Source organism: Alosa sapidissima, chromosome 9 (genome assembly GCF_018492685.1).
Source record: "Alosa sapidissima isolate fAloSap1 chromosome 9, fAloSap1.pri, whole genome shotgun sequence".
NCBI lineage: Eukaryota > Metazoa > Chordata > Actinopteri > Clupeiformes > Clupeidae > Alosa > Alosa sapidissima.
In genome coordinates, this window is record NC_055965.1 from 2,319,450 (window position 1) to 2,343,322 (window position 23,873).

Genomic DNA, 23,873 nt, shown 5'->3' on the forward strand with positions numbered 1-23,873 from the left:
AATATCTATCAGGTCACCCACCCCTACGCGTGGTTCAGCCCAACAAAAACAGTAAAAAAAAAGGGGCCAAAATCCAATATTAACTGAATTTTACTTTTGTTTCCAATCCAGTTTCTGTTTTCTTTATCTTGCGTGACTAATGACACATTTAGAAAATAGCAGCAATTATCTATTTGCTGACCAGTTAAAACAAATTGAAAATTGGATTATTGAACACATTTTTTATTTGGACCCGATGGATGGAACAAATAGAACAAAGCACTGCAAAGCGTTACACGGACCGACCTCAGTTAAACAATGCAAGGGAACATGAATCAGCCTATATTTGCACTAACAATAACGGACAAAAGCTCTTCAACTTTGGCCCGTTAAAATGTGTATGAACAGTCTAGCGACGCATTTCATCAAGGCCCATTTGGACATGTCAGTTATTTGCACCACTGGTTAGATGTAAAACAGCATTTCGTTTCAGACTAGGCTACTGTTACTTAATTTGTGCATTAACAATAACGTTTCAGACTACTGTTACTTAATTTGTGCATTGACAATAAAGTATTACATGAACTAAAGATGACTAAAATCTTATGTAGAAGAAGAAACATTCACAAAAAATCCATCCATCCAAAAATGACCTTTGTTTTTGATAGCTGTTGAAAACGGCATGGAACTGACAGAGATGTTTTTGTTTAAAAATACATAAAAAATAAATAAATAAATAAATAAATAACATTATGCTGATACCTTTTGCTTTTCCCAAATACAATGTAGCCTACAGGTGTAAGTGACCTTTCATCAATCCAGTTGCAATGGTTGAACTGTGATGAACTGCCCTACTTGTGATTGTTTAGAGATTTTAAAGGTTTTTATAACAATTCTACATCTTCTTTGGCTATTCTACAATCTATTCACCTTTTCAGCACCAGTAGGGTACTTTCTGTGCAGCCGCACACACACACTCAGGCATGCCAAACAAGCATACACAAAAGTTTCAAGAGTGGGGGATGGAGTAAAATATGGAGACAAATTGAAGTGTGATTTATTTTCGCGGAACGGATGTACAGGACTGAGCGGCGGTCATATTTTGTACCGCTATGCGGTACATCTAGTTTTAAATTTCGCTTCCTGCTTTCAAATTGGAGAAAGAGCGACATCTGTGTCATTGGTTCAGCACCCAAACGGACCTTGTTCCGCACAGCCTTGATTTTGTACCTTAACCTCAGCGTAGAAATCAAACCTTTACCTCAGCGTAGAAACCAAACCCCCCGACCATCATGGCGCTTCCGCGGCAACTACGAGATGAAAGGTAAGATGTGCTTGTGTGTCTATTCATTTTATTTCATTGTAGGCCTTGACTGCATAGTCACGGAACAAAAAGCCGACCGAACTGTGTAGGTAACTTGAAAGACATGCAACTAATGCTGTTGTGCATTTCAGATGGTAATATGTGAAGTCTACTATTTGACAAATGTGTCCGCGCGGATATCTGTTCTTTCTCTCGGTATTTTTGTTAAGCGTTATGTTAAACTGCTGGTTCAGTGAACATTTGCGTTCTTCTTAGTTGTCTAAAGCTGTAGGCTACCTCCAGTTTATCTATTAACCTGTAGGCTATACAACTTAGTTTTATGTATTTGGTTTAAATAATAGATGATGTTGAGGTTGTGGTGTGATGCAGTTGTGTGGTCCTTTATGGTGTGTGAGTTTGAATAATTTAATTAATTTATGGGCTTTTTTTGAATAGCTATTTCTTTTTATCCATTTCTCCTTTTCAGTGACTTTGATCAGCTTCCAGATAACATACCCATCAGTGCTACCATAGCAGACATTGTGGAGAAGAAGGGGTTCATTGTCTACTATGTAAGTTCTGTTAAAATGTGTCTTTTCTATTAATTTAATGCCACTGTTATAGTAATTCCTAATCCCAGTTATTAGTACATGTATTGGAACATGTAAATAGGCAGCGTAGGCCTACATGCAGGTACCAAGATATAGTGGATACTGATGGAAATATGAAATTTCTCTTCATTTCATCAGACAGGTTTTTTTTTTTTTATAGATAATTACCAGTAATAGCATAGTAGCAATATTCAGTGGTCACTAACTTTTTGTTCATTCTCTCTCTCTCTCACTCACTTTCTCTTTCTTTCTCTCTCATCTGATTTTCTTAGCAATTTGTGATAGAGGTGAAGACTAAGGGAGGTAGCAAGTACCTGATTTACAGACGCTACCGCCAGTTCTTCACCCTACATCAAAGTATGGAGGTCAAGCTCGGAGCTCAATCAGGCTCATGCACTCTCCCCACCCTGCCAGGTGCGTCTTTCTGTTTTTCACCAGCAAACCACAATGCTCATTACACCCTTTAACAGCTGTCCCTCTGCTAAGGGATCCAACTACACCAAGCTCTTTAGATTAGTTATTACTCATTCTTTCATGCACCCATAAACATAATGATTATGTTCAGCTCATATTCAGCAGCCGTGGCCAACTGGTTAGCACTTCGGACCTGTGACCGGAGGGTTGCCGGTTTGAACCTCGACCAGTAGGCACGGCTGAAGTGCCCTTGAGCAAGGCACCTAACCCCTCACTGCTCCCCGAGCGCCGCTGTTGATGCAGGCAGCTCACTGCGCTGGGATTAGTGTGTGCTTCACCTCACTGTGTCTATAGTGAACATATTGTTCACTGTGTGCTGTGTGTGTTTTTACAGAGACCAAAATCAAAAGAGTATATATACGTATATACTTATACTTAGACAAGGGTCACTTTGCTAGACAGTGCTAGACAGTCATGTCCTGACACTAAGAGACACTTGGAGGTGGTCATGGACCGCACGGATAAGAGGCGGATAAAGGAAGAAGGTTGGGACGAATAAGTATTCTCTTTAAGATAATAAAATCAGAGGAAGGAAGGGGAGGAAGAAGAGGAGAGATGCTGCACAGCCCTGGGTACACTATGAGTAATTAGCTTAGCAGTTGCGAACCTAATTATGTTTGTGTATTGGCAGCTGTCCCTGTAGACTGACTGTGCCTTGTGCTGCCCTTGTATCTCCCGTAATCAATCCTGGCCTGCCCAGATAAGAGAATGCTGATGTGGAGCGCAGGGCGCTGCTGCTGCTCAGCTTTTTCAAGAGGCCTTTTTGACAGGTGGCAGACAGAGAGTGATGGGAAATGGTGGGTCAGTATTAAGAATATGAGGTAACGACCAGACAGTTCAAACGGATGAAGGACAGAGTGGGGTGACCTTTGGACTCCTTTGGAGTGTCCTTTGACAAGTTGTTAGTGTTTGCACTTGACAAGTTGTTAGTGTTTGCACTTTGATGAATTAGTGTCTCTGTGGGGTTCTTTTCTTTCTTTCTTTCTTTCTTTCTTTCTTTCTTTCTTTCTTTCTTTCTTTCTTTCTTTCACTCATGCTCACCTTAATGTCTCTCACTCTTCTAGCTTTCTTTACCAGATGTCTTTTCTGGAATGCAGTTGGCAGAGTATCTGCTGATTGGAGCAGGTGTGTCGGACTGTGGATGCTTTGCCTAATACAATGAAAGCTTGTTCTTGCAGCAGATACTCAACATTACAGTCAAAACTCAACAAATCCGTTTAGACTTCCATATCAGCAATGCAATCCTTTCTCCTCCCATGGTTCTCTCTCTCTCTGTGTGTCTCTCTCTCCCTCTCACTCTCCCTCTCTCTCTCTCCCTTTCTCTCTCTCCCTGTCTTTCTCTCTCTGACTGCCTGTCTGCTTCTCTCCAGGGTGTGTGCAGCAGGCCAACGCTTGGCAGCGAATCACAGCATCTTATTGTCAGTGGGCTCCTTCACGCAGTAAAGTCTTCTCTTGAGTGTCCAGCGCAGCCAGTGGCGCATGGCTGATTTGGGTTTTATGGCCTGTTATAATGGATCAGAACATTACACCCTCCCATTGGAGGAGATGGAATACAGACTGTGTGTGTGTGTGTGTGAGAGAGAGAGTGTGTGTGTGTGTGTGTGTGTGTGTGTGTGTTTGTACATGTATGCGCCTTTGATGTGTTCATTTGTTATGGAGGACGTTGTTCCATTAACGAACAATACAGTTTGTTAAATCAGAATCTAATGAGAAAAAGACATCAGACCAAAGTTTCCGTTGTAAAAGCACCTTAGGTTTTATTTAGACTGCGAGAGTTTGATTGAGAGCCATTAGTTGAGACAGCCGAAGAGGATGTGTGAGAGCAACTGAGGGAAAGAGATTATTGCACGTCATTAAGATGGTACTAAATTTCTTTTAACGGCAGTTGGAAATGGCCTTCTCTGAATTGGAGGCAGCGCTCATTTTAATCTATGAGAATTCATAAGTATTTTTTTTCTTTTATGTATATTTTAAATCCCATTGATTAATTGGAACTCATTATGGAGGCATATGCATCAGAATAGACATGGCTACCAACATATTTCAGTGTTCAACTTAATACTTGTTTGTTTCATTACATGTAAATGTATTTTATTTATGGAAGACTGAGTATTAAAATCTCATTACGGCAACTAATAACTCTGTTTACTGGAATCTCCATCTCCACATCCCCCAGGCTGTTGATTAAACGACTCCTGGGAATCGACTCCTCCTAACGTCTGCCTGTTTCTTCGCAGGGAAGGTATTCATGGGAAATAAGCAGGAGATAGCCGAGAAAAGAATCCCAGAGCTCAACACTTACATGAAGGTGGGGGGAAGTGCTAGCACTTGACGCTCTGGTCTTTTATCACCTGAAGAGAAGCTGTCTGAATAGGTCTTACCGCATATGCTGGAGGTTAAACGGCATTTAAAAGGCCAAATGGTTCTCTCTCTCTCTCTCTCCCTCAATCTTTCTCACTCCCTGACTCATTTATTTTGCACTCTCTGCCTCAGACTCTCATCTTATAGAGGTGTCCATTTACATTTCTCGTTTATGTTTCAACTGAATGCTTTCAGACTCCCAGTTCCCTTTCTTGATCACTTCTCTTTTTCTCTTCACTGTTTCCTCTCACGCTGTGTCACTGAAAACAAAGGCCTGAGAAAGAGTATTGTGTTGTTATTGAATCGTTTAATGACTTGATAATAAGGCCTGATTAATATGCTAATCTGCCTCTCCGTCTCCTGCTGTGTTTCAGAGATTACTCGGTTTGCCCACATGGGTTCTGCTGGATGATCTGATCAGAATGTTCTTCTACCAGACGGACTCTGACAGCCAGCAGGTCCCACGGGCCCTGCGTCGCCTCAGACCCCCCACACGCCGCGTGTAGGAACTCCTTACAACACACACAACACCACACACTCTTCTAGGAACCCCTCACACCACACCACACACTCTTCTACAATACACACTTATGCACTTATACACAACTTTTTTATGCTGAAATACAGCCACGGCTCCACCTGTGAAATGGCACTGCCCTCACAGTTATTGTGATAGCACAGCTGGACAGCTGTTGGCAGATGTGAATAAAAAATCTCCTGTTCCAGTAATGTGTCCATGTTGTGTAAGAGCTTCCTCTATGTGGATGGTGTCATAATGCAGGAGTTAACACATCACACGTCACCCAGTGTCCCAAGCCAAACCTTCCTCTTTCTTACTCTACAGGAAAACCATCAAGCCCAAAACTGATCTGCTCTCCTCCCCCAGGGCTGAGGTATGTTTACCATCGCCCCGGCAACCGCCTCCATGTGGGCTCACACACACACACATCCTACATGCATGAGAACAGACTAGTGTGGTAAGGCCACCGCTAGATGAGTCTGCAAGGCAAATGTCACACGATGCTAACAGACTACAGGATTGTGTCATCCAGACATAGTCAAGGGACGTGTTCTTTTAGTAGCAGTTGTGTGGTAGGTTAGGCATAGGAGAGGATGTAGGTTTACTAATACTAAAAAAACAGAAGTTGGGGTATCATTTGACCTTTTAAGATCACAGTTTTTTCATTTTACATGAAGAAGAGGAGGAGATGAAAATTATGTGAGTGGGAGATCATCTAGCGGCTTACAGGAGGTCATCCATCCAGTCATGTGGTGAACTGGTGGTGACCAGAGCCATATCTCCCTATGGTGCTGGTGTCACATTCTTAAACATTAAAATGCGGTGGAGTCTGTTATCATTTAGTTATTCAGTAGTAGCTGTAATAGCACTTTATCTTCCTTATATGTATTTGAATCTGCATTTTAAATTATAGACACAAAATTCAATTGGGAAATTGATAGAATTGCAGGATTTCTTGAGGGAACAAGCTATCCAAGCCATCCAAGCTTTGGGTATGAGATGTGACGTATTGAAAGTGACTGAGTCTTAGTTACTGGGCTCCGGCGGGGAGCAGGTCCACTTGAGATGCATGCTGTGTTTGTCTTTGATAAGGTCACAGGGGTTTAACAGTGTTCTCATTCCTCCAGTGTTGCAGCTCCATCAATCGTCCCAGCACTGGTGCCCTCTCCGCTCCACTTCCTCTCTTAATTTCTTTCTCCATCTCTGTCTCACTCCCTCCATTCTCATCACCCCCTTTGCTTGCTTTTTTCCCACCATTTTCCCCACTCCCCCTTTTCCTCTCTTCTCCTTTTTCACTCCTCCCCTCCATCTTTCACTAGTCTTCCTGGCCTCCCCACTCTTTTACTTCTCATTGCTCTGTTCTTCATCCTTTCATTTCTCCCACTCCACCTCATTCTCTATTTTCTTTCCTTCATTAATCATTCCCAGTAGCGTATAGGACATTGAAGGAGCGTGTCAGCCCCTTTTCTACACTTATTTGGTCACTGAACCAGCTGAAGTGACAACTTTTTCCCTGCAGTCTGTCCATCTATCAATCTATCTGTCTTTCTGTCGGTCTGTCTGTCTGTCTGTCGGTCTGTCAGTGTGTGTGTCGTTCTGTTGGTCTGTAACACTCAGGGCTCTATCTTGCACACCAGCGCAATTGACTTTGTATACTCGCGCTTTTGGGCTGTATTTTGCACACCAGCGCATGGCGTAAAACTCGTTTTTCACCCACGCAAAGTTTAATTCGGTATTTTGCACGTTTATTTTTTAAACATTGCGCCCAGGGGTGTGGCAATTAACAACCTAAGTTGTCTAAAAATCGCTATGCTATTTTAAGAGCGCGCACATGTCAACAGTCATATTGGCAGGTGCACGCACCATCCTTCTATCATTCATGAACGCACACCAGGGCACGTCCATGCAAAGCATTACAAATTGCACGATTACAATGGGAAACATAATTAGAATAAAGATATTATGAAATACTGTACATCTCATGATGAGTAGTTTCACCATCATTTGCAAATTGGTAATGATGGTTAAAAGTGATTAGGGGAGAGGCAAGAGACCCATATGGAGCACAGCTGAAGATGCACTGTCACAATATGTAAGCAACTCCTCTGCAGGATAAATGTTGTTTTATTCAGTCATTTGAGCTATATTATTGTAGTTATATTGTTGTAATATAATTCCAGCCTATGTTTTCGATGGTAACCCATTGTCAGTCAATAGTGAAAGTAACTGCATATAACTGTCTTCGTTTACTGACACCTTGGTGAAGTTAGTTTCACTTTGCCAAATAAGTTAAAATAATAGACGGGTGCAAATGCGTGAAGGCTATGCTAGGTTTTAGTAAAGCATGGTTTAAGAATAACTATTTCATAGGTCTCGCAAGCAGCCTCCTTCAAATCGCGCTTTGCGGGGGCGTTTCAGCGAAAAGAGGGGGCGTGTTCCGTCGCAAAATCTCCGTGTTGATATTTTGTAGTTTCAGAAAACAATTCCGCCACAGACCAGGAGCCTCCTGGTCTAAAGTCAGTGGCGCAAATTCAGATGCTATTTTAAGGGCGCATGCATGGCCACAGGCCTGCAGAAATGAATGCTATGCACACCGATCTACAGACACCCTGTGCACAGATGGAAACATCAACCGATCTACCGGTTTTGTTCGTGCATTGGTCAACTAAATATTTAGTAGCCTATATAGGCCTAGTACATCTACATGCAATATCTTTACAACAACAACTCCTAATTACGACCTATTCATTTGGACAACTTTATACAGCCCTATAAAGGCTAAAGTTACCTTTAGTTTTGTTCCAATTTACCAGTGGTGGACATTACTTGAGTACATTTACTCAATTACTGTACTTAAGTTGCTTTTTCATGTATCTGTACTCTACTTGAGTATTTCAATTTTGTTAAACTTTTTACTTTTACTCCAGTACATTTCCAGGCCAAATATCTTACTTTTTACTCCACTACATTTTGTGACAGCTGAAGTACAGCTGAAGTTCCTTTTGGAAAAAAGACTGTACAAAAACATGTGTAAATGTATATTTTCTATTAAGCGAGCTAGGCATCAAATAATGGTGTTGCCTAACCTATGTTATTGTCATATGCACTATTTACTGTACCTTGTTGACCCCTTTTCACAATATTGATGTTACCATAACTAGCCTCTTGACGCCATCAAGCAAATGATAGACAATCTGACACTATCAAACACAAAAGGGAACATCTTGATTTGGTCCGAAAGTGTAAAGCATTTAACAAAGAAAAATGTAGTTACTTTGAAGTATCTAAGATAAGATATCACATTAGTTTGTTTTTAGTTATTTCTACATACAACAAGTATTAGCTGATTTTGTCCTTGAATGGAGGAGAAAGGCTCAATGAATGCCTATGTCTGTGCCGAATCATTTCAACAATGCAACTGTATTAGGCATAATACATTTCAGGACTTTTACTTTTGATACTTAAGTACATTTGAAGGCAAGTACTTTTGTACTTCCACTCAAGTGGAAATGTAAAAGGAGGACTTCTACTTTTACTGGAGTAACATTTGACCATGTGTATCTCTACTTTCACTCAAGTACAGGATTTGTGTACTTCGTCCACCACTGCAATTTACCGTTGTGTACTGTATGCCTTTAAACATTGTGTGCGCTTTAACATCAGCCTATAAGCATTATTCCAGCTGCGCTAAGGTTTTGACAAGCACCACAATTTTGCCTACCTTGTTGTAGCCCATCTGAAATAACTCCAAGCTTTGCTATGTTCCCTCCATCCTTTCGTTGTTTTCAAAAAACGTTTTATATCCATGATGGCCTTGGTCTTGAGTTTGTGAATTCGCTTAAATAAGCTTATTATGTGCTGTTAACCAGCAACCATAGACAGTACAAGAAAGCAGCAAGTAGCCTTGGCTACAATTTCTGTAGTTGCTGCGTCCATTCATTGTTATTCTCTCTCCTGCTCAAAAAAACAAAAGTTGTGCGTGCATTAAGTTGATGATAACGTGTTTACAAACTCTACTTTACATAAAATATTGTAAATAGCCTATTGTCATGCAGTTAATGGGATACTGTGCAGAGTTGGAAAGTTAGGTCAACTTGGAAACTGTTTCTGTTGCCTGATGGTAAGGTTACACTTGCAGGAGCGCTTGCTTGGGCGCCTGTGTTGCGCAATGCACTTTGCTCCTCTCATCTATACGACGCAGTTCCCATTTCTCCAAACCATACATAATTACAAGGACAAATAGTGCTACACGAAGGAAATCAGTGTGGTTTCCGATGTGAAAAAATAGGTATAAATCTAGCGTAAACATTTCCACGAATCACGGATGTGTTGATGACATAAATTAGGAAATATTAGTGGACTTAATGAGACGTGATGTTGAACTGCATGCCGATGCCATTTAACCCAAATGCCCCAGCAGCAGCACGGGAGAGGAGAGCTTATCTGACAGATCTGCATTGTCTATAGCAGTGGTCCCCAAACTACGGCCCGCCACCTCATTTTAGGTGGCCCCCCAAAACATGTCCGTGGCATGGATCCGGCCTGCACGGGAGTACGACATCGTCAAACTATAACCTCCGTAATTTCCCCCTTTCATTCTCTATGGCGGGTCTTAACAGTACACATGTAATACCCTTTTTGTCCACTAGTGGTTGTTTTGGCGCTGTTTCGCGTTTGCCATCGAAAACGGAATGAAATGTATAGTAGGCCTACCTGCAAACAATGTAAGTGGCCTCTGCTGACTGCATTAGTGCTCAAAGTATTCTAAAAATGTATCAATTAATTGTTAATAACTAACTAACTTCTATTTAAGTCATAATTCTGGAACTTTCTGGTATAATGATTTATATTTTTTATTCACTCGTTCAAATGTTCATACAGACTTCACAAAGTTCTCATCAGGTGAGTGAAAGTTAGAATGGTGGTCATTTCAGATGTTTCTGCCATCACTTCATAAAACTCATAGTTTGAGAACTTTAAATTATTTGTAGGATATTGCTTGTTCACAACTTGAGCTGTGTAGCCTATGCAAAGTTCAGAGTTCAAAATATACTTTTGGGACTCCCTGCTTATAGTTTTAGATAGAGAACGCTATTATTATTATTTAATTTGAGCTACATTTTACACTGATATGGCATGATGGCAATATAAACACAGATAACAATGGTATTAAATTGGAATAGCCTATAGATTAAATGTAATGGAATATTCAACTAAGGTAGACTGCCTTTGTTCACAGCGCTAAGCTATTTATGGTTACTGATATACTCCGAGTCTCTGGCCCTCTCTTAGAGCCAGGCATAGTGAGCTGGCCCTCGGAAGAAAAAGTTTGGGGACCACTGGTCTATAGTGAGGTAATGTTAGATTACATTGCAAAAATATCACCATGCATTCATAACCTCGTGATTCAGTGAGAGTGATCCCAAAACATCGGAAAGTGACATTTCTGTATTACATTTTGTCAAGAGGAAAAATCAATAGCAAACTGTTCCCAACTGACTATAGCGCTGTGAACCTTTCCTGGCTGCGCCTGGCAAATCCGCCATCATAATAGCAATCCGCTATGGAACAAGCGTGCCTGTTGTTAAAGGGAATGTGAGATGATGCTCTGATTGGTTTGTTGCACGTTACGCCCAAAGCACACCCATGAATAATGTAGGTACTACAGACCACCCCATTTTAGATTTGCGTCGGGCGCAACAGTCATAATCCCGCCGGTAAAATAGAAACAGCGTCCAAGATCCGCCCACAAAGCGATTTGCGCAAAGTCAATTGCACTAAAGTGCAAGATACTCTCTCTTTATGGCATTTTCCTTTGTTCACACTTCTGTTTGCACCCTGCAAAACCTACACTATATACCTAAACCCCAAGACAAAAAAACTATTTATATTCTATTCACATCCTTATCCATCCTGGAGGGAGGGTGTGTGTATGTGTGTGTGTGTGAGAGAGAGAGAGAGAGAGAGAGAAAGAAAGAAAGAGAGAGAATGAGACAGTTTCAAAGAAAGAGATGAACGTTGGAAGGGGCAAGATACTGTATAGTTGCAAGATTATGAGGAATTCTTTTCAGAGCAATGCTTCAGGAGAAATGTTGCATCAGACAAACATATGTTACAGTACAACAATCATTTTAATTCATGTGGTATACTAGGTATACTATAGGCCATGCGACTGCACACTGGTGGAAGTGGTGCGGTGCAGTTGGCCTACATAATTACTAATCTGTACAGTCTGTCTGTAATTCTATAGGTTGTGTCATGTTTTTTTGTTGTATGAAATGATCAATATGGAATCTGAAGTGGACTTTGTCCCTGCAGTAATATAAGCTGTAGGCTGTAATTATATGGAAGGGGAGGGCGAGCATAAGACCAGTAAAATCAGATATTTTACACAATGATGACTCAGCACAGCCTATGAGTCAGACGTGTGTGTGTGTGTGTGTGTGTGTGTGTGTGTGTGTGTGTGTGTGTGTGTGTGTGTGTGTGTGTGTGTGTGTGTGTGTGTGTGGAGGGCAGGCTCTTTCAGTAGAGAGGTGTTTTATAGTCCCTGTTGACCTTGCACCACTTTAGATTCGCACCTCTTTTTTCTCTCACTCGCTCTGTCTCATTTCATCTTTCTCTCTTTCTGCTTGAAATAATCCCTCCTTCTTGGTGTCTCTTCAGTGAAACTCTTATGGCAGTTTTTTTTCCCTCAGCCATACTCCCACATGCATACAGGCATAGAAACACACCAGCACCAGCTTTCTGCTTGTCTTTCTCTTTTCCTCCCTCTCTTTTAAAATCTCACACACATACAGAGAAAGAGAGAGAGAGAGAGAGTTCATTTTCTCCTTGACTAAGCCTGTCTGTTCAGTGCGTAAAGCCTAGCAGGATGGCTAGGGGTGATTGGAGTTTGGAGTGCCCATTTTACTTAATCAAAGTGAAGATCAATGGGCAGACACACAGATGAATAGCCCAGAGTTGTGGAGATTTGTCTTCATGTCCAGGAGAGCTATGGCCATATCACTTAGAAGACAGTTCATGCTGCACTGCATCTACAATGAACATGTGCAGCAAGACAAGTGTGTGTATGTGTGTGTGTGTTTGCGTGTGTGTGCGGGGGTGCGTGCAGGTGTGTAGTTGTGTGCGTGTGTGTGTGTGTGTGAAAGAGAGAGATAGCATATGATAGTAATGGAAGGATTGAGAGTGAAAGATAAAGAACGTGAAAAAGATGGAGTGACAGAGGCACACAGAGATGACAAATGGACGACTTAGAGAATGAGCAGGTCCTTTTGGGATTGCCATGGAATATTATGGGATTTCTCCCATGCCTCAACATATGATTTTTTAGAATGTTCAGTTTACAGTTCTAGTTCAGGATTAAACTCCAAAGCCAGCCTCAGTCTGGGGGAGCAGCTCCTGCTCAGTGTCCTTCTCTAGTGCTTACTGGACATCAGCAGCCCACTGGCCAGAGAGCGCCGGAGTTTTGATTACTGTCTGTCCTGCACTCTCCATGCTCCTGTTCTACGGGCAGAGCTCACAGAGCTGGAAAAGAAAGCTATTACGGGCAGATTAGAGCACACTTAGATGGATCAGCTTCCATTTAGACTGAGGCGTGTTCATTTGTCTTTGGAGTCTGCTGTGATCTCGAGCAGATTATTGAGAATATTAAGAATGTTAGTAGGTTGGAGTGTTGCTCCTGGATGTAAGTGTGAAGGTGGGACTCTCTCTCGCTCTGTCACACACACACACAAACACACACACACACACACACACACACACACACACACACACACACTCTCTCTCTCTATTATTACTATTTCTTGCCATCTCAGTTCAATCCACATTATGAGTTCAGCTCCAGTCTTTTATCTTTCATTTTTTAACATCCATTAGGATTAACTATTGCCTTGATAATTAGCCCTTTTAATGTCTCGTGTAAGTTCCATAAGAGCACAAGATAGACTGTAGTTCTCTGGACTCACTAATTAATATGAGGCTCAGCTCTGGCACCTCTGCTATAATGCTGTCCATCTGCACTACTTGAATTTCCCCTTGGGGATCAATAAAGTATCTATCTATCTATCTATCTATCTATCTATCTATCTATCTATCTATCTATCTAGTATACTGTATAGTTATAACACGGTTATAATGCTGTTCATCTGCACTACTGTATGTAGTATACTGTATAGTTATAATGCTGTTCATCTGCACTACTGTATGTAGTATACTGAATAGTTGTAATGCTGTACTACTGTATGTAGTACATTATACTGCAGAGTTATAATGCTGTACTACTGTATGTAGTATACTGAATAGTTATGGGGTTATAAGCCCTGCTGCAGCACTGCACTGGAGCTGTAAGTGGAGTAGGGCTGGAGCTCTGCAGCGCTGGGCTGGACTGACCGTTGGTGGCGTGGCCCAGGAGAGGTGACTTATCTCTGGATATATCCACACGCCCTCACCTGCACCGATCCCCGTAGGCCCCGCCACGCAAACTGGGTCGGCTCGCTCCTCGTTTAGAGAGCGCAGCGCTAATGAACAATCAGATCCATTTTCTGGCGCCTCTCCCCACTGGCTCAGCAAGCGTGCACACGCTAATGATCTGAGCTAGGAGGTCAGCGACTCCCTAAATTGCGATGGGTGCGGGAGGTGCGGGGAGGGACGCTGCGCTGACTCCCCCAGAGTGAGACTAAAGTTAGCCGCGGCCTCTCTGCTCGTCCCTGGCCTGCTCTGCGACTGAAATAACCTGGCCTTAAAAACGTGAGCAGGAGAATGAGCAGCTAATGGATTAGGTAGGCCTGGTGGCTGCAGGGGGTTCAGGGTGTCTTTTAGCATGAGAGATGAGGAGCCACGTTTGTCCTTGCACCTGCAGCACACTGTTCCTGTGACCTGGTTGGTGCAACATGGTGCAAGGAGTTGGGACATAATGCATAATGGACATAATGGGAATTCACACATTGTGTGTGTGTGTGTGTGTGTGTGTGTGTGTGTGTGTGTGTGTGTGTGTGTGTGTGTGTGTGTGTGTGTGTGTGTGTGCATATTACCATTTTTCTAGGACAAGGGGTGTAGTTGTGCAGGGGTGGGTGAGCGCATGCATGTGTGTGTGTGTATGTGTCATGTATATTGTGATCGTGGGTGCACTTCTTTAATGTTGATCTACAGGAAAAGGTGATGCATTTTGAGTATTGCATGTGGGAGTGCATTTGACTGTTTTGCACAAATGTGCATAAGTGTATGTATGTATCTTTGCACTGGTATCCCCGACAAAATACCTAAACTCTCTCTCCCTCTCTCTGTATCATTCCCCCCTTTCTCTCTTTCCCTGTGTTCTCTCCATCACATGTGTGTTTTTCCGACTGTAACTCATTAGTCCGTACCTGCTCCTCCCGCTCTCTCTAACGCTCTCTCCCAAGTGGAACATCAGCAAGCGCTTCCTCTATCCACACCACCACTAGTCCCTGGGCTCAGCCATGATCATTAACTACAAACACACACACACACGCACACAGAGTGATGAGGTGTGTGCGTGTGTGTGTGTGTGCGTGTGCATGTGTGTGTGCGTGTGTGTGTACGTACGCACATGTGAAGTCATCCATACCACTCCCCCAGCGACACATTATACGCGCCATCTCTCTGATTAGCACATATATTGGCGGCGGAGTGGAGCGGGGTGGGGTGGGGCGGGTGAGCGCGTGGAGCGGGTGGGGGAGAGGAAATTGCCTTGTCACATTTCTCCACCTCTGTTTCCCGCTGCTGTGTGTGTGGTGGGGGGGAGGGCTGCGCTTATCGCCAGCCTGCACATTTTCACATTCACCTCACCGGGACACCCCCTGCGCCCGCGCTGATTTCAGCACTCCGTCCAGCCCCCCGGTGTGTGTGTGTGTGCACATGAGTCAGTGTGTGTGGGGGTGGGGGTGTGTGCGGGTGTTGGGGGGGGGGGGGCGATGAAATCGAGGTATAATGATGATTGGTGTTTGCCTTGAGTGCATTGCAAACAAGAGGACAAGGTTGTTATTCCCCGTTTGTGTCCTGTAACCTTTAGATGTTAGTCGTGGAGCTGATAGGAATGCCAAGTAATGTTGAGAGAGAGAGCGTGAGAGAGAGAGAGAGAGTGAGAGAGAGATGTTTATGTGTATTGCATGTATAATGTATATGTAATTGTCTGTCTATGCATCTACTGTATGTGTACATGTAACTGAGCTTTGGCAATAATGTTATTGAAACGTTCATGCCAATAAAGCTTTCTTGAATTGAATTGAACTGAACAGTGTAGAAGTATAGAAGTGTAGTGTAGGCACACAGACACACAGAAGTGCAGTGTTCTGGCCCCCCTTGCTCCAGCGTGCTGTGGGAGAGGCGAAAGCGTGCTGTGCTGTGCTGCGCTGCACTGCCCTGCACTGTACTGTACTGTAGGCCCTTTGACACAGGTGATTGTGTAACAGCACATCTGAAACTGCTGGCTTTCACTTGTGGGCTGTGAGAGTGAAAGCCCTGATGGTGTCTTTTGGCAAGCAGGCCAGACCACACGGCAGCACGACACCACTCTCTAGTTCCTGCTGTGGAGAAGCTGCCCACGGACATTAGAAAGTTGCACACACACACACACACACGCACACACACACACGCACACACACACGCACACACACACATGCACACATGCACACACACGCACGCGCATTATGGTGTGCAGCAGCAGCACCCACTCGCCATATATTGTAGTACATCTGCCAATACATAATTAGCTGATTCCAGCCAACAATGTCGCACCTACACACTCCTACACGAACAAACAAAGCTCGTCAAAGTTCACAGTGCAAAAAGCTCTCTCTCTCTCTCTCTCTCTCTTATGCTCACATATGCTCGAATAAACGCACACTTTAATAGTGCTGTCCTCTCCATGTAGTGGTGCAGGCCTCATGCCCACTCACATTTCAACCCAAACATGGTCTCAGAGGAGAGCAGTGCCATAGATTGATGCATACAGTATGCGCTCAGCTCTGGTTCACAGCATTATGGATGTGCACAGCTACACATGTTTGGATGTCAGGTTGCGTGTGCATGTGCGTTTGTATGTGTCCACATGTTTGTGTGTGTGTGTGTGTGTGCGTGCGTGCATGTGCATGTGTAAGTGAGTTTTTGTGTCTGTGTGTAATCTCAGTAGATTGGTAATCCAGTCAGTTCCCCTCTGTCCCAGGCCTCATTAGTCCAGGCCTCCTGAATACAGTATTAGAGCTCATCTCATTAACTGTGGCCTAGTAGACACATACACACACATACACACAGAGTATGGGTTTGGGTGCACACTCACCCACTCAAAAGAGTATGGGTTTGGTGTACACTCAGTTTAGCACAGCTGCCTTAGTGCCTTATGCATGAGGGATGTTCTCTCCTTCTACCTCTCTTTCACTCTCTCTCTCTCTCTCTCTTTTTCTTGTGTCTCTCCTTCACACACGCACACACACAAATCCAGACCTGCACTCTCTCACACACTCCTCTTTGCCGTTAGCAGCTGAGCCTGGAGTGGTTCTGTCTCTGATCTGTCTTGGGCTGCTATGTGTGTGGATGAAGATGCCATTTGCCCTGTTAAACTTTCACACACACACACACACACACACACACACACACACACACACACACACACACACACACACACACACACACACACACATCCTCACCGACTCCAAAGCTCAGTGGAGCGGAGAGAGCGGCTTCTGCTCTGAGAGATGTTTTGGGGCTCTTGATGTAGAAAGTGAATGGCTCACAGGCACGGCTGTGGCTGAAGAGTCATGCGATGCTATTCTACACGCACCCCCTCTCTATGCACACACTCACACGCAAACACACACTCACACACACACTCACACTCGCACACACACTCACACACTCGCACACACATTCTTCTAGGGGACTTGCTGTCGCTGTCACATTCAGTTACTTCAGCAGCTCTCTTTCTATTCAGCCTGCCTCTCTGCCTTTGTGTTTCTAGATGTGTGTTTTTCTGTTGAGCAGCCACAAGGGATCTGTAGGAGCTCAGAAGTTTGGCCGTGTCCGTGTCGGTGTCCGTGCCTGGGAGAGGCTCTGTGTGTGGGGAGGCTGCATGCATGCCTGCCCCCTCAGCCCCTCCAGCATGGACCTTTACACAATCAGCCCCAGCACTTTACCTCTCTCTCTCTCTGTCTCTCTCGCTCTCTTTCTCCCTGTCTTTCTTTCTCATTCGCTCTCTCTCCTACTCAATTCAATTCAATTCAATTCAAGAAAGCTTTATTGGCATGAACGTTTCAATGACATTATTGCCAAAGCTCAATTACATGTACAAAAATATAAATAAAATACAGAACTACTCTCTCTCTCTTTCTCCTACTCTCTGCCTTTTTCCATGTCTCTCTCTCTCCTACTCTCTCTCTTTCTCCATGTCTCTCTCTCACTCGCTCTCTCCATCCCTTTTCCATCTGTCCCTCCCTCTCCCTCCTCCTCTTGGTCTCTTTTAGCCCTTTTGATTTCTCCTTGTAGTGGCGCTACTCTTTTGATGAGACACACACCAGCAAACACACACACACAGACAAATATTTGCATAGATATTTGCTGCTGAGACACCATTACACATTTGTATAATACACGCAACACTTTTGCTTTCATCCCCCTCTCCCCCAACTCCCTCGCTCTTTCTCTCGCTCTCTCACACATACATACACACACACATACCACTCTCACGCACGCACGCGCACACACACACAACTCACACACACACACACACAACTCACACGCACAGACATACACACATGCACAGATTTCCTTTAACTGTGTTTGAGTGCTCTTGCATAGGTGCTCCTGTGAGAGATCCATCATCTGATGAACACAACAAAACTCTCCTCTCCTCACGTCACATGCGCTGGTCAAACTCTCCATGACTAACGGCACTTTTCAACTTTCTCTCTTTCTTCTCCTCTCTCCTGTCTTTCTCCCAAAGAACTCCACTCACTCCAGCTCTCCAGCTCTTTCTCTCCTCTCTCTCTCTCTCTCTCTCTTCTCCTCCTCCTCTGCCCCTCATGCAGTCTTTCCCCAGGTCATTCACAGCAGTCAGGCTGATTTGAAGAGTCATGTCTTACCTCTGTGTCTCCTTCACTCAAACGTCCCTCTTCCTATCTGTCCACGTGTGCCGCGTGTGTGTGCTTGTGGCGCGCGTGTGTGTTTGTCTGTGTGTGTGTGTGTCTGTGTGTGTGTTTGTCCAGGCGATGTTTGACTTCAGCGGGAGCGGGAAGCTGGAGTTGAGCCTTAAGGCCGGTGAGGTGATCTTCCTGCTCAGGAGAGTCAACGCCGACTGGCTGGAGGTGAGCTGAAGGAGAGAGAGAAAGAGAGGGAGTGAGAGTGAAGGAGGGGAGGAGGGAGGGAGGGAGGGAGGGAGAGGAGGCAGGCGTGCGAGGGAGGGAAAGAGGATGCCGCAATGGGATAGGGAAGAGAGATGGTGATGTCGAGGGAGGGAGGGAGGGAGGGAGGGAGGGAGGGAGGGCTCTGAGAAGAGATTGAGAAGAGAGGAGGTTGGGTTAGACAAATAGAACAATGTGCACAATAAAAGCCCAAGACAACCAGGATACTGGGCTGTGAAACTGAGTGAGGAGAGGAGAGGAGCAGAGGAGTGGAGAGGAGAAGAGAGGAGGGGAGAGGAGAAGAGGAGAGGAGAAGAGAGGAGAGAAGAAGAGAGGAGTGGAGAGGAGAAGAGAGGAGGGGAGGGGAGAGGAGAAGAGAGGAGGGGAGAGGAGAAGAGTGGAGAGAAGAAGAGAGGAGTGGAGAGGAGAAGAGAGGAGGGGAGGGGAGAGGAGAAGAGGAGAAGAGTGGAGAGAAGAAGAGAGGAGGGGAGAGGAGAGGAGAAGAGAGGAGGGGAGAGGAGAAGAGGAGAAGAGTGGAGAGAAGAAGAGAGGAGGGGAGAGGAGAGGAGAAGAGAGGAGGGGAGAGGAGAAGAGAGGAGAGAAGAAGAGAAGAGGAGTGGAGAGGAGAGGAGAAGAGAGGAGTGGAGAGGAAAAGAGGAGAAGTGGAGAGAAGAAGAGAGGAGTGGAGAGGAGAAGAGAGGAGAGGAGTGGAGAGGAGAGGAGAAGAGAGGAGAGGAGGGGAGAGGAGAAGAGAGGAGAGGAGGGGAGAGGAGAGGAGTGGAGAGGAGAGGAGAAGAGAAGAGAGGAGAGGAGGAGAAGAGAGGAGAGGAGAAGAGAGGAGTGGAGAGGAGAGGAGTGGAGAGGCAGAAGACAGAGGGAGAGAGAGGACAGCAGAAGTGTGATGGAGTGGGAGGAAGAGGAGTGAGGAGGATGAGGAGGAAGAGGAGGAGGAGGAGGAGTTGAGCTCTGCTCATGACTACTGAAGGCGTCTACACCCCACTCACGTACATGGAAAGTTGAGCTATTCCTGGACAAAGCTGAAATGTGGACGCTTGTCTTCCTGTCTCAGGACAACCAGCAGGTGGCAGCGTCCTGCATTTGATCAATCTGTCACTCTGCCACTGACTCACTCCCTCTGAGATACCATCACTTTCATGCAATTACTGTAATGTAAGGCTTCATCATTTCTCTCTCTCTCTCCTTTATCTATCTTTCTATATGTCTCTCTATCTGTCGTCTGTCTGTCTGTCTAACTCTCCCTTTCAGGGGACAGTGAGGGATAGGACAGGGATTTTCCCAGAATCCTTTGTGAAGATCATCAAGCCGCTGCCGGGGAGCGAGTCTGATGATGAGGGGGCAGACGTGGGCTCCAAGGCCCCCGGGGTCAGCGCCTACAGCTGCCTGCGCTGCTACCTGCTCCAGCCCCAGGGCATCGACACCAGGTCCCACAGATACACTGGCCCCACTGTGTGTGTGTGTGTGTGTGTGTGTGTGTGTGTGTGTGTGTGTGTGTGTGTGTGTGTGTGTGTGTGTGTGTGTGTGTGTGCGTGCGGCGTATATGCGTGCGTGTGTGTGTGTGCCTCATATTATAAAGACCATATCAGAGAAGAATGGATAGGCTCCAGTGTATGTGTGGGTGTGTGTGTGTGTGTGCCTCATATTATAAACACCATGTCAGAGAAGAATGGATATAGGCTCCAGTGTGTGTGTGGGTGTGTGTCTGCCTCAGGTAATAGACGCCAGGCCAGAGAGAGACGGACAGGTGTCAGGCTGCGGCAGACAGTGCTTACGGTTGCTACCTGAAAAGCAGCTGATTCAGGAGTGCACTAATAGCAGCACATTCATGCCAGACAGCTTTACAAGATGCAGTGACACTGTTCACTCTCTGCTTGTGTTTACAGAGTGGGAATAGTCTAAATGACTTTGATTTTATGGCTCTTCTCGTTTGCTTAATTGACCAATATAAATGCAACTGTTAGAGATCTTCATGCCCCTTGCATTTCTCTTTCCAATCCCAAGAGCAGTCATTAAGGCATTTCAATGTGTGTGTGAGTCTGTGTAACTCTTTGTGTGTGTGTATGTGTGTGTGTGTGTGTGTGTGTGTGTGTGTGTTGTTGTGTGAGTGTGTAATGAATGTGAGTAATGCTGATAGCCCTTTATGAGAACTAATAAAGCTTGTGATTATCTTATCACACAACCTGAATGGATTGCTTAGGGGGCGTCAACAGGCAATAGAGCCCTAATGCTTTAATTTGGCTCCACAATGCCACCACTTGGTTGTGTGGTAAACAGTGTTGGTCTGCTGTGTATTTTTAGTAGTTCAGGCTGAATATTTCATATGTGCCAGAGAGACACTTTTGGATTGTGAAACACCTTCCCCCTGTTGTCCTGCAGGGACCTGTGTGTGGAGGAGGACCTCTCTACACAGCCCACCTACATGGAGCTGCTGTCACGGATGAGGTCAGAAAAAACACTCACTTGTCCTCACCTCATCTCTGTACTAAGAGTGACACCACCAATGCTAATATGGTCACTAACACCACATGTGTTAATATGGTCACTAACACCACACGTGTTAATATGGTCAATAACACCGCCAGTGTTAATATGGTCACTAACACCACACGTGTTAATATGGTCACTAACACCACCAGTGTTAATATGGTCACTAACACCACACGTGTAAATATGGTCACTAACACCACCAGTGTTAATATGGTCACTAACACCACCAGTGTTAATATGGTCACTAACACCACACGTGTTAATATGGTCACTAACACCACCAGTGTTAGTATGGTCATATGGTCACTAACACCACACGTGTTAATATGGTCACTAGCACCACCAGTGTTAATATGGTCACAAACACCACCCGTGTTAATATGGTCACTAACACCACCAATGTTAAAATGGTCACTAACACCACCAGTGTTAATATGGTCATATGGTCACTAACACCACATGTGTTAATATGGTCACTAACACCACACGTGTTAATATGGTCACTAGCACCACCAGTGTTAATTTGGTCACTAACACCACACGTGTTAATATGGTCATTAACACCACCAGTGTTAATATGGTCACTAGCACCACCACCAGTGTTAATATGGTCACTAGCACCACTACCAGTGTTAATATGGTCACCACTGTGCTGTCCTCATTATTACCTCAATGACTACATTTTATACTCTCAACAGCTCCTTGTTCTTAGTACTGCCACTGCCACCACTGTGGTTGAACTCTTCTGATATGAGAGTTACTCCAACTCATACCTTTATCATTTGTAGCTGCTACTAATTTGACCACCAACATTACTACACTCCCAGTATCTCTGCTACTATGATTTCTGTTTCATGTTGCCTCCTCCAGCTCCCCCGCTACTCTTATCTGGAGCTCTGCTCTGCCCACCCATCCTCCTCCCTCTGCTTTTCTCATGAGCTCTTTTCCTATTTCATCATCTGTTCATGTCCTTTCCAAGGGGGTTAGTTCTGTTTTTTTAACAGCACCTCATAATCTGTTCATTTGTCTTTTGTATGGTTTATCGGAGCCATTATTCTCTCCCTTTTTCTCATCATCCTCTTATTCCGTGCCAGAGCACCTTGCATCCATTCTCCCTCTTCAGTATGCAGCACGGTGTCCAAGCAGGGAGTCAGGCGGGGAATGGGTTTTGCTCTTTTAAAATGGGCAAACAAGTGCCCCGAGAGGAAGTGTTTCTTACTTGCAGATTTGTTTTTTTTGTTGACACCATAAAAATAACAGTTTTCGCAGGAAATTCTGGAGAAAGTGAACATATACAAACAGATGCCTTGTGTTTCTGCCAAGTCATCATTTTACAGTTCCGTCACAGCTATATTGTAGAATCTCTGGTTATGGTTTATGACTCCAAATGTTGATGTTTTTATCCATTTAGATTTCTGTGGTATTGTCACGTCTGCAGGATCAGACCTCTGTCTTTTTTGTTGTTTTAAATCTGCTACATATGGTTTACAGTATGCATCATTCTGAATGTTCATTGTCAGTGTTACAGTAATCGTGTAAATGTACATTTGTAATGTTTGGACTTGGGTGTTTGGGATAAAATTGCTGGATCTGATGTTGCTGGGTCTGATGTAAGTTATGGAATAGGAAGGTAAAAGATGAATTCATTTCTTCTTTTGAATACAACAATACAAACATTATAAGATGCAGTTCAGTTATAGCTCAGAAAAGCATCAGCAGCAACAAACTGTGGTGTTCTGTCGTCCTCAGCCTTAAAACACCACTTTATGCAACACTGCATGGTGTAGTAGACGGAGAGCTGGTGGTGGTGGGTGGATGGTGGTTGAGCGTGTATTGTCCCTTGGCTGTGGGTGGGCTGTGGGATCTCTCCAGTCCCTGTGCTGCTGTGCCAAATTCACATGGAGAATCAGGAGCAGAGCTTTCAGCTCACCTGCAGCCAATACTGTAATTGTGGCGCTCAGCCCTTGTGTTTGTGTGTGCTGCCTCCCACAGGGACGTGTTCCAGGTCCAGGACATCGCTCTGAACTACCGCGACCCTGAGGGGGACCTGGTGCGCATCCTGGACGATGAGGATGTGACACTCATGGTGTGGGAGAGCAAAACTCACAAGTCAAAGGTCAAGCGGCCGGTCAACCAGTACCCCTGGGAGCTGCACGTTACACTCTCCTCTGACCTTACTGTTTACAACACAGAGTTCTAGGCTCACGTGTCTGTGTGTGTGTGTGTAAATGTAAGTGCAAACATGTTCATCTCTTTTCATGGGCACCATGTTTTTTTTATTGTATAAGGTATGTTATGTAAAGGAACAAACTTCTACTTGTAGCTGTAATGTTGCCTTCTTGACTCTTCAAGCAGTATTCAAATAAACATCTACCACTGAATAGAGGGCATAGACCTTTCTTTCAGGGCACTATGGACACAAACTTGCTGTGTAAATACAAACATCAGCTCAGTTGGTACTGGTGAAAGGGGACTTCATGGCTGACCAAAATAACCCACTCCCCTCACAGGTGTAGTATACTAAATGCTGATGAAAAAAGAATGATTATTGCACATCTGTGCCTTGGACTGGTCACAATAAAAGGCCACTCTAAAATTTGCAGTTTCACAAGCACAATGCTACAGATGTCACAAGTTTAAAGGCATGTGCAACTGCGGTAATTTGAGTATTTATATTTTGTCATCACTCATGGCCATACCATCTCAACAAACTTAATAAAGGAAGCTATCTACAGAAAAACTCCATATTGCCTCACTAAGCTCTGGACTCA

At 44.4% G+C, this 23,873-nt stretch overlaps 2 protein-coding genes across 2 annotated transcripts in view; one reads left to right on the forward strand and one right to left on the reverse strand.

Moving 5' to 3' along the window:
• The window catches only part of pvalb7 (parvalbumin 7), a 32,214-nt gene extending 13,642 nt beyond the window's left edge, over positions 1 to 18,572 (reverse strand). The window contains exon 1 of the mRNA XM_042103942.1: positions 18,340 to 18,572. The gene's annotated coding sequence lies outside the window, so the exon portion shown is untranslated. The remainder of the gene's footprint in view (positions 1 to 18,339) is intronic.
• On the forward strand, positions 1,142 to 23,483 carry ncf4 (neutrophil cytosolic factor 4). Its single transcript, XM_042103911.1, has 10 exons — positions 1,142 to 1,303; positions 1,770 to 1,854; positions 2,166 to 2,307; positions 4,605 to 4,675; positions 5,103 to 5,230; positions 5,573 to 5,621; positions 18,463 to 18,561; positions 19,864 to 20,039; positions 20,992 to 21,057; positions 23,095 to 23,483. Exons 1-10 carry the CDS (start codon positions 1,272 to 1,274, stop codon positions 23,300 to 23,302), a joined length of 1,056 nt encoding a protein of 351 aa, XP_041959845.1. The 5' UTR covers positions 1,142 to 1,271; the 3' UTR covers positions 23,303 to 23,483.
• The last annotated feature ends 390 nt before the right edge of the window (positions 23,484 to 23,873 follow it).

What these genes read in the sequence shown, in the direction of transcription:
- ncf4 (XM_042103911.1), top strand. Translation starts at nt 1,272, where the DNA reads ATGGCGCTTCCGCGGCAACTACGAGATGAAAG. An exon ending in AGGGGTTCATTGTCTACTAT is followed by an intron (nt 1,855 to 2,165) that starts GTAAGTTCTGTT and finishes TGATTTTCTTAG; the next exon opens with CAATTTGTGATAGAGGTGAA. An exon ending in AGACCCCCCACACGCCGCGT is followed by an intron (nt 5,231 to 5,572) that starts GTAGGAACTCCT and finishes CTTACTCTACAG; the next exon opens with GAAAACCATCAAGCCCAAAA.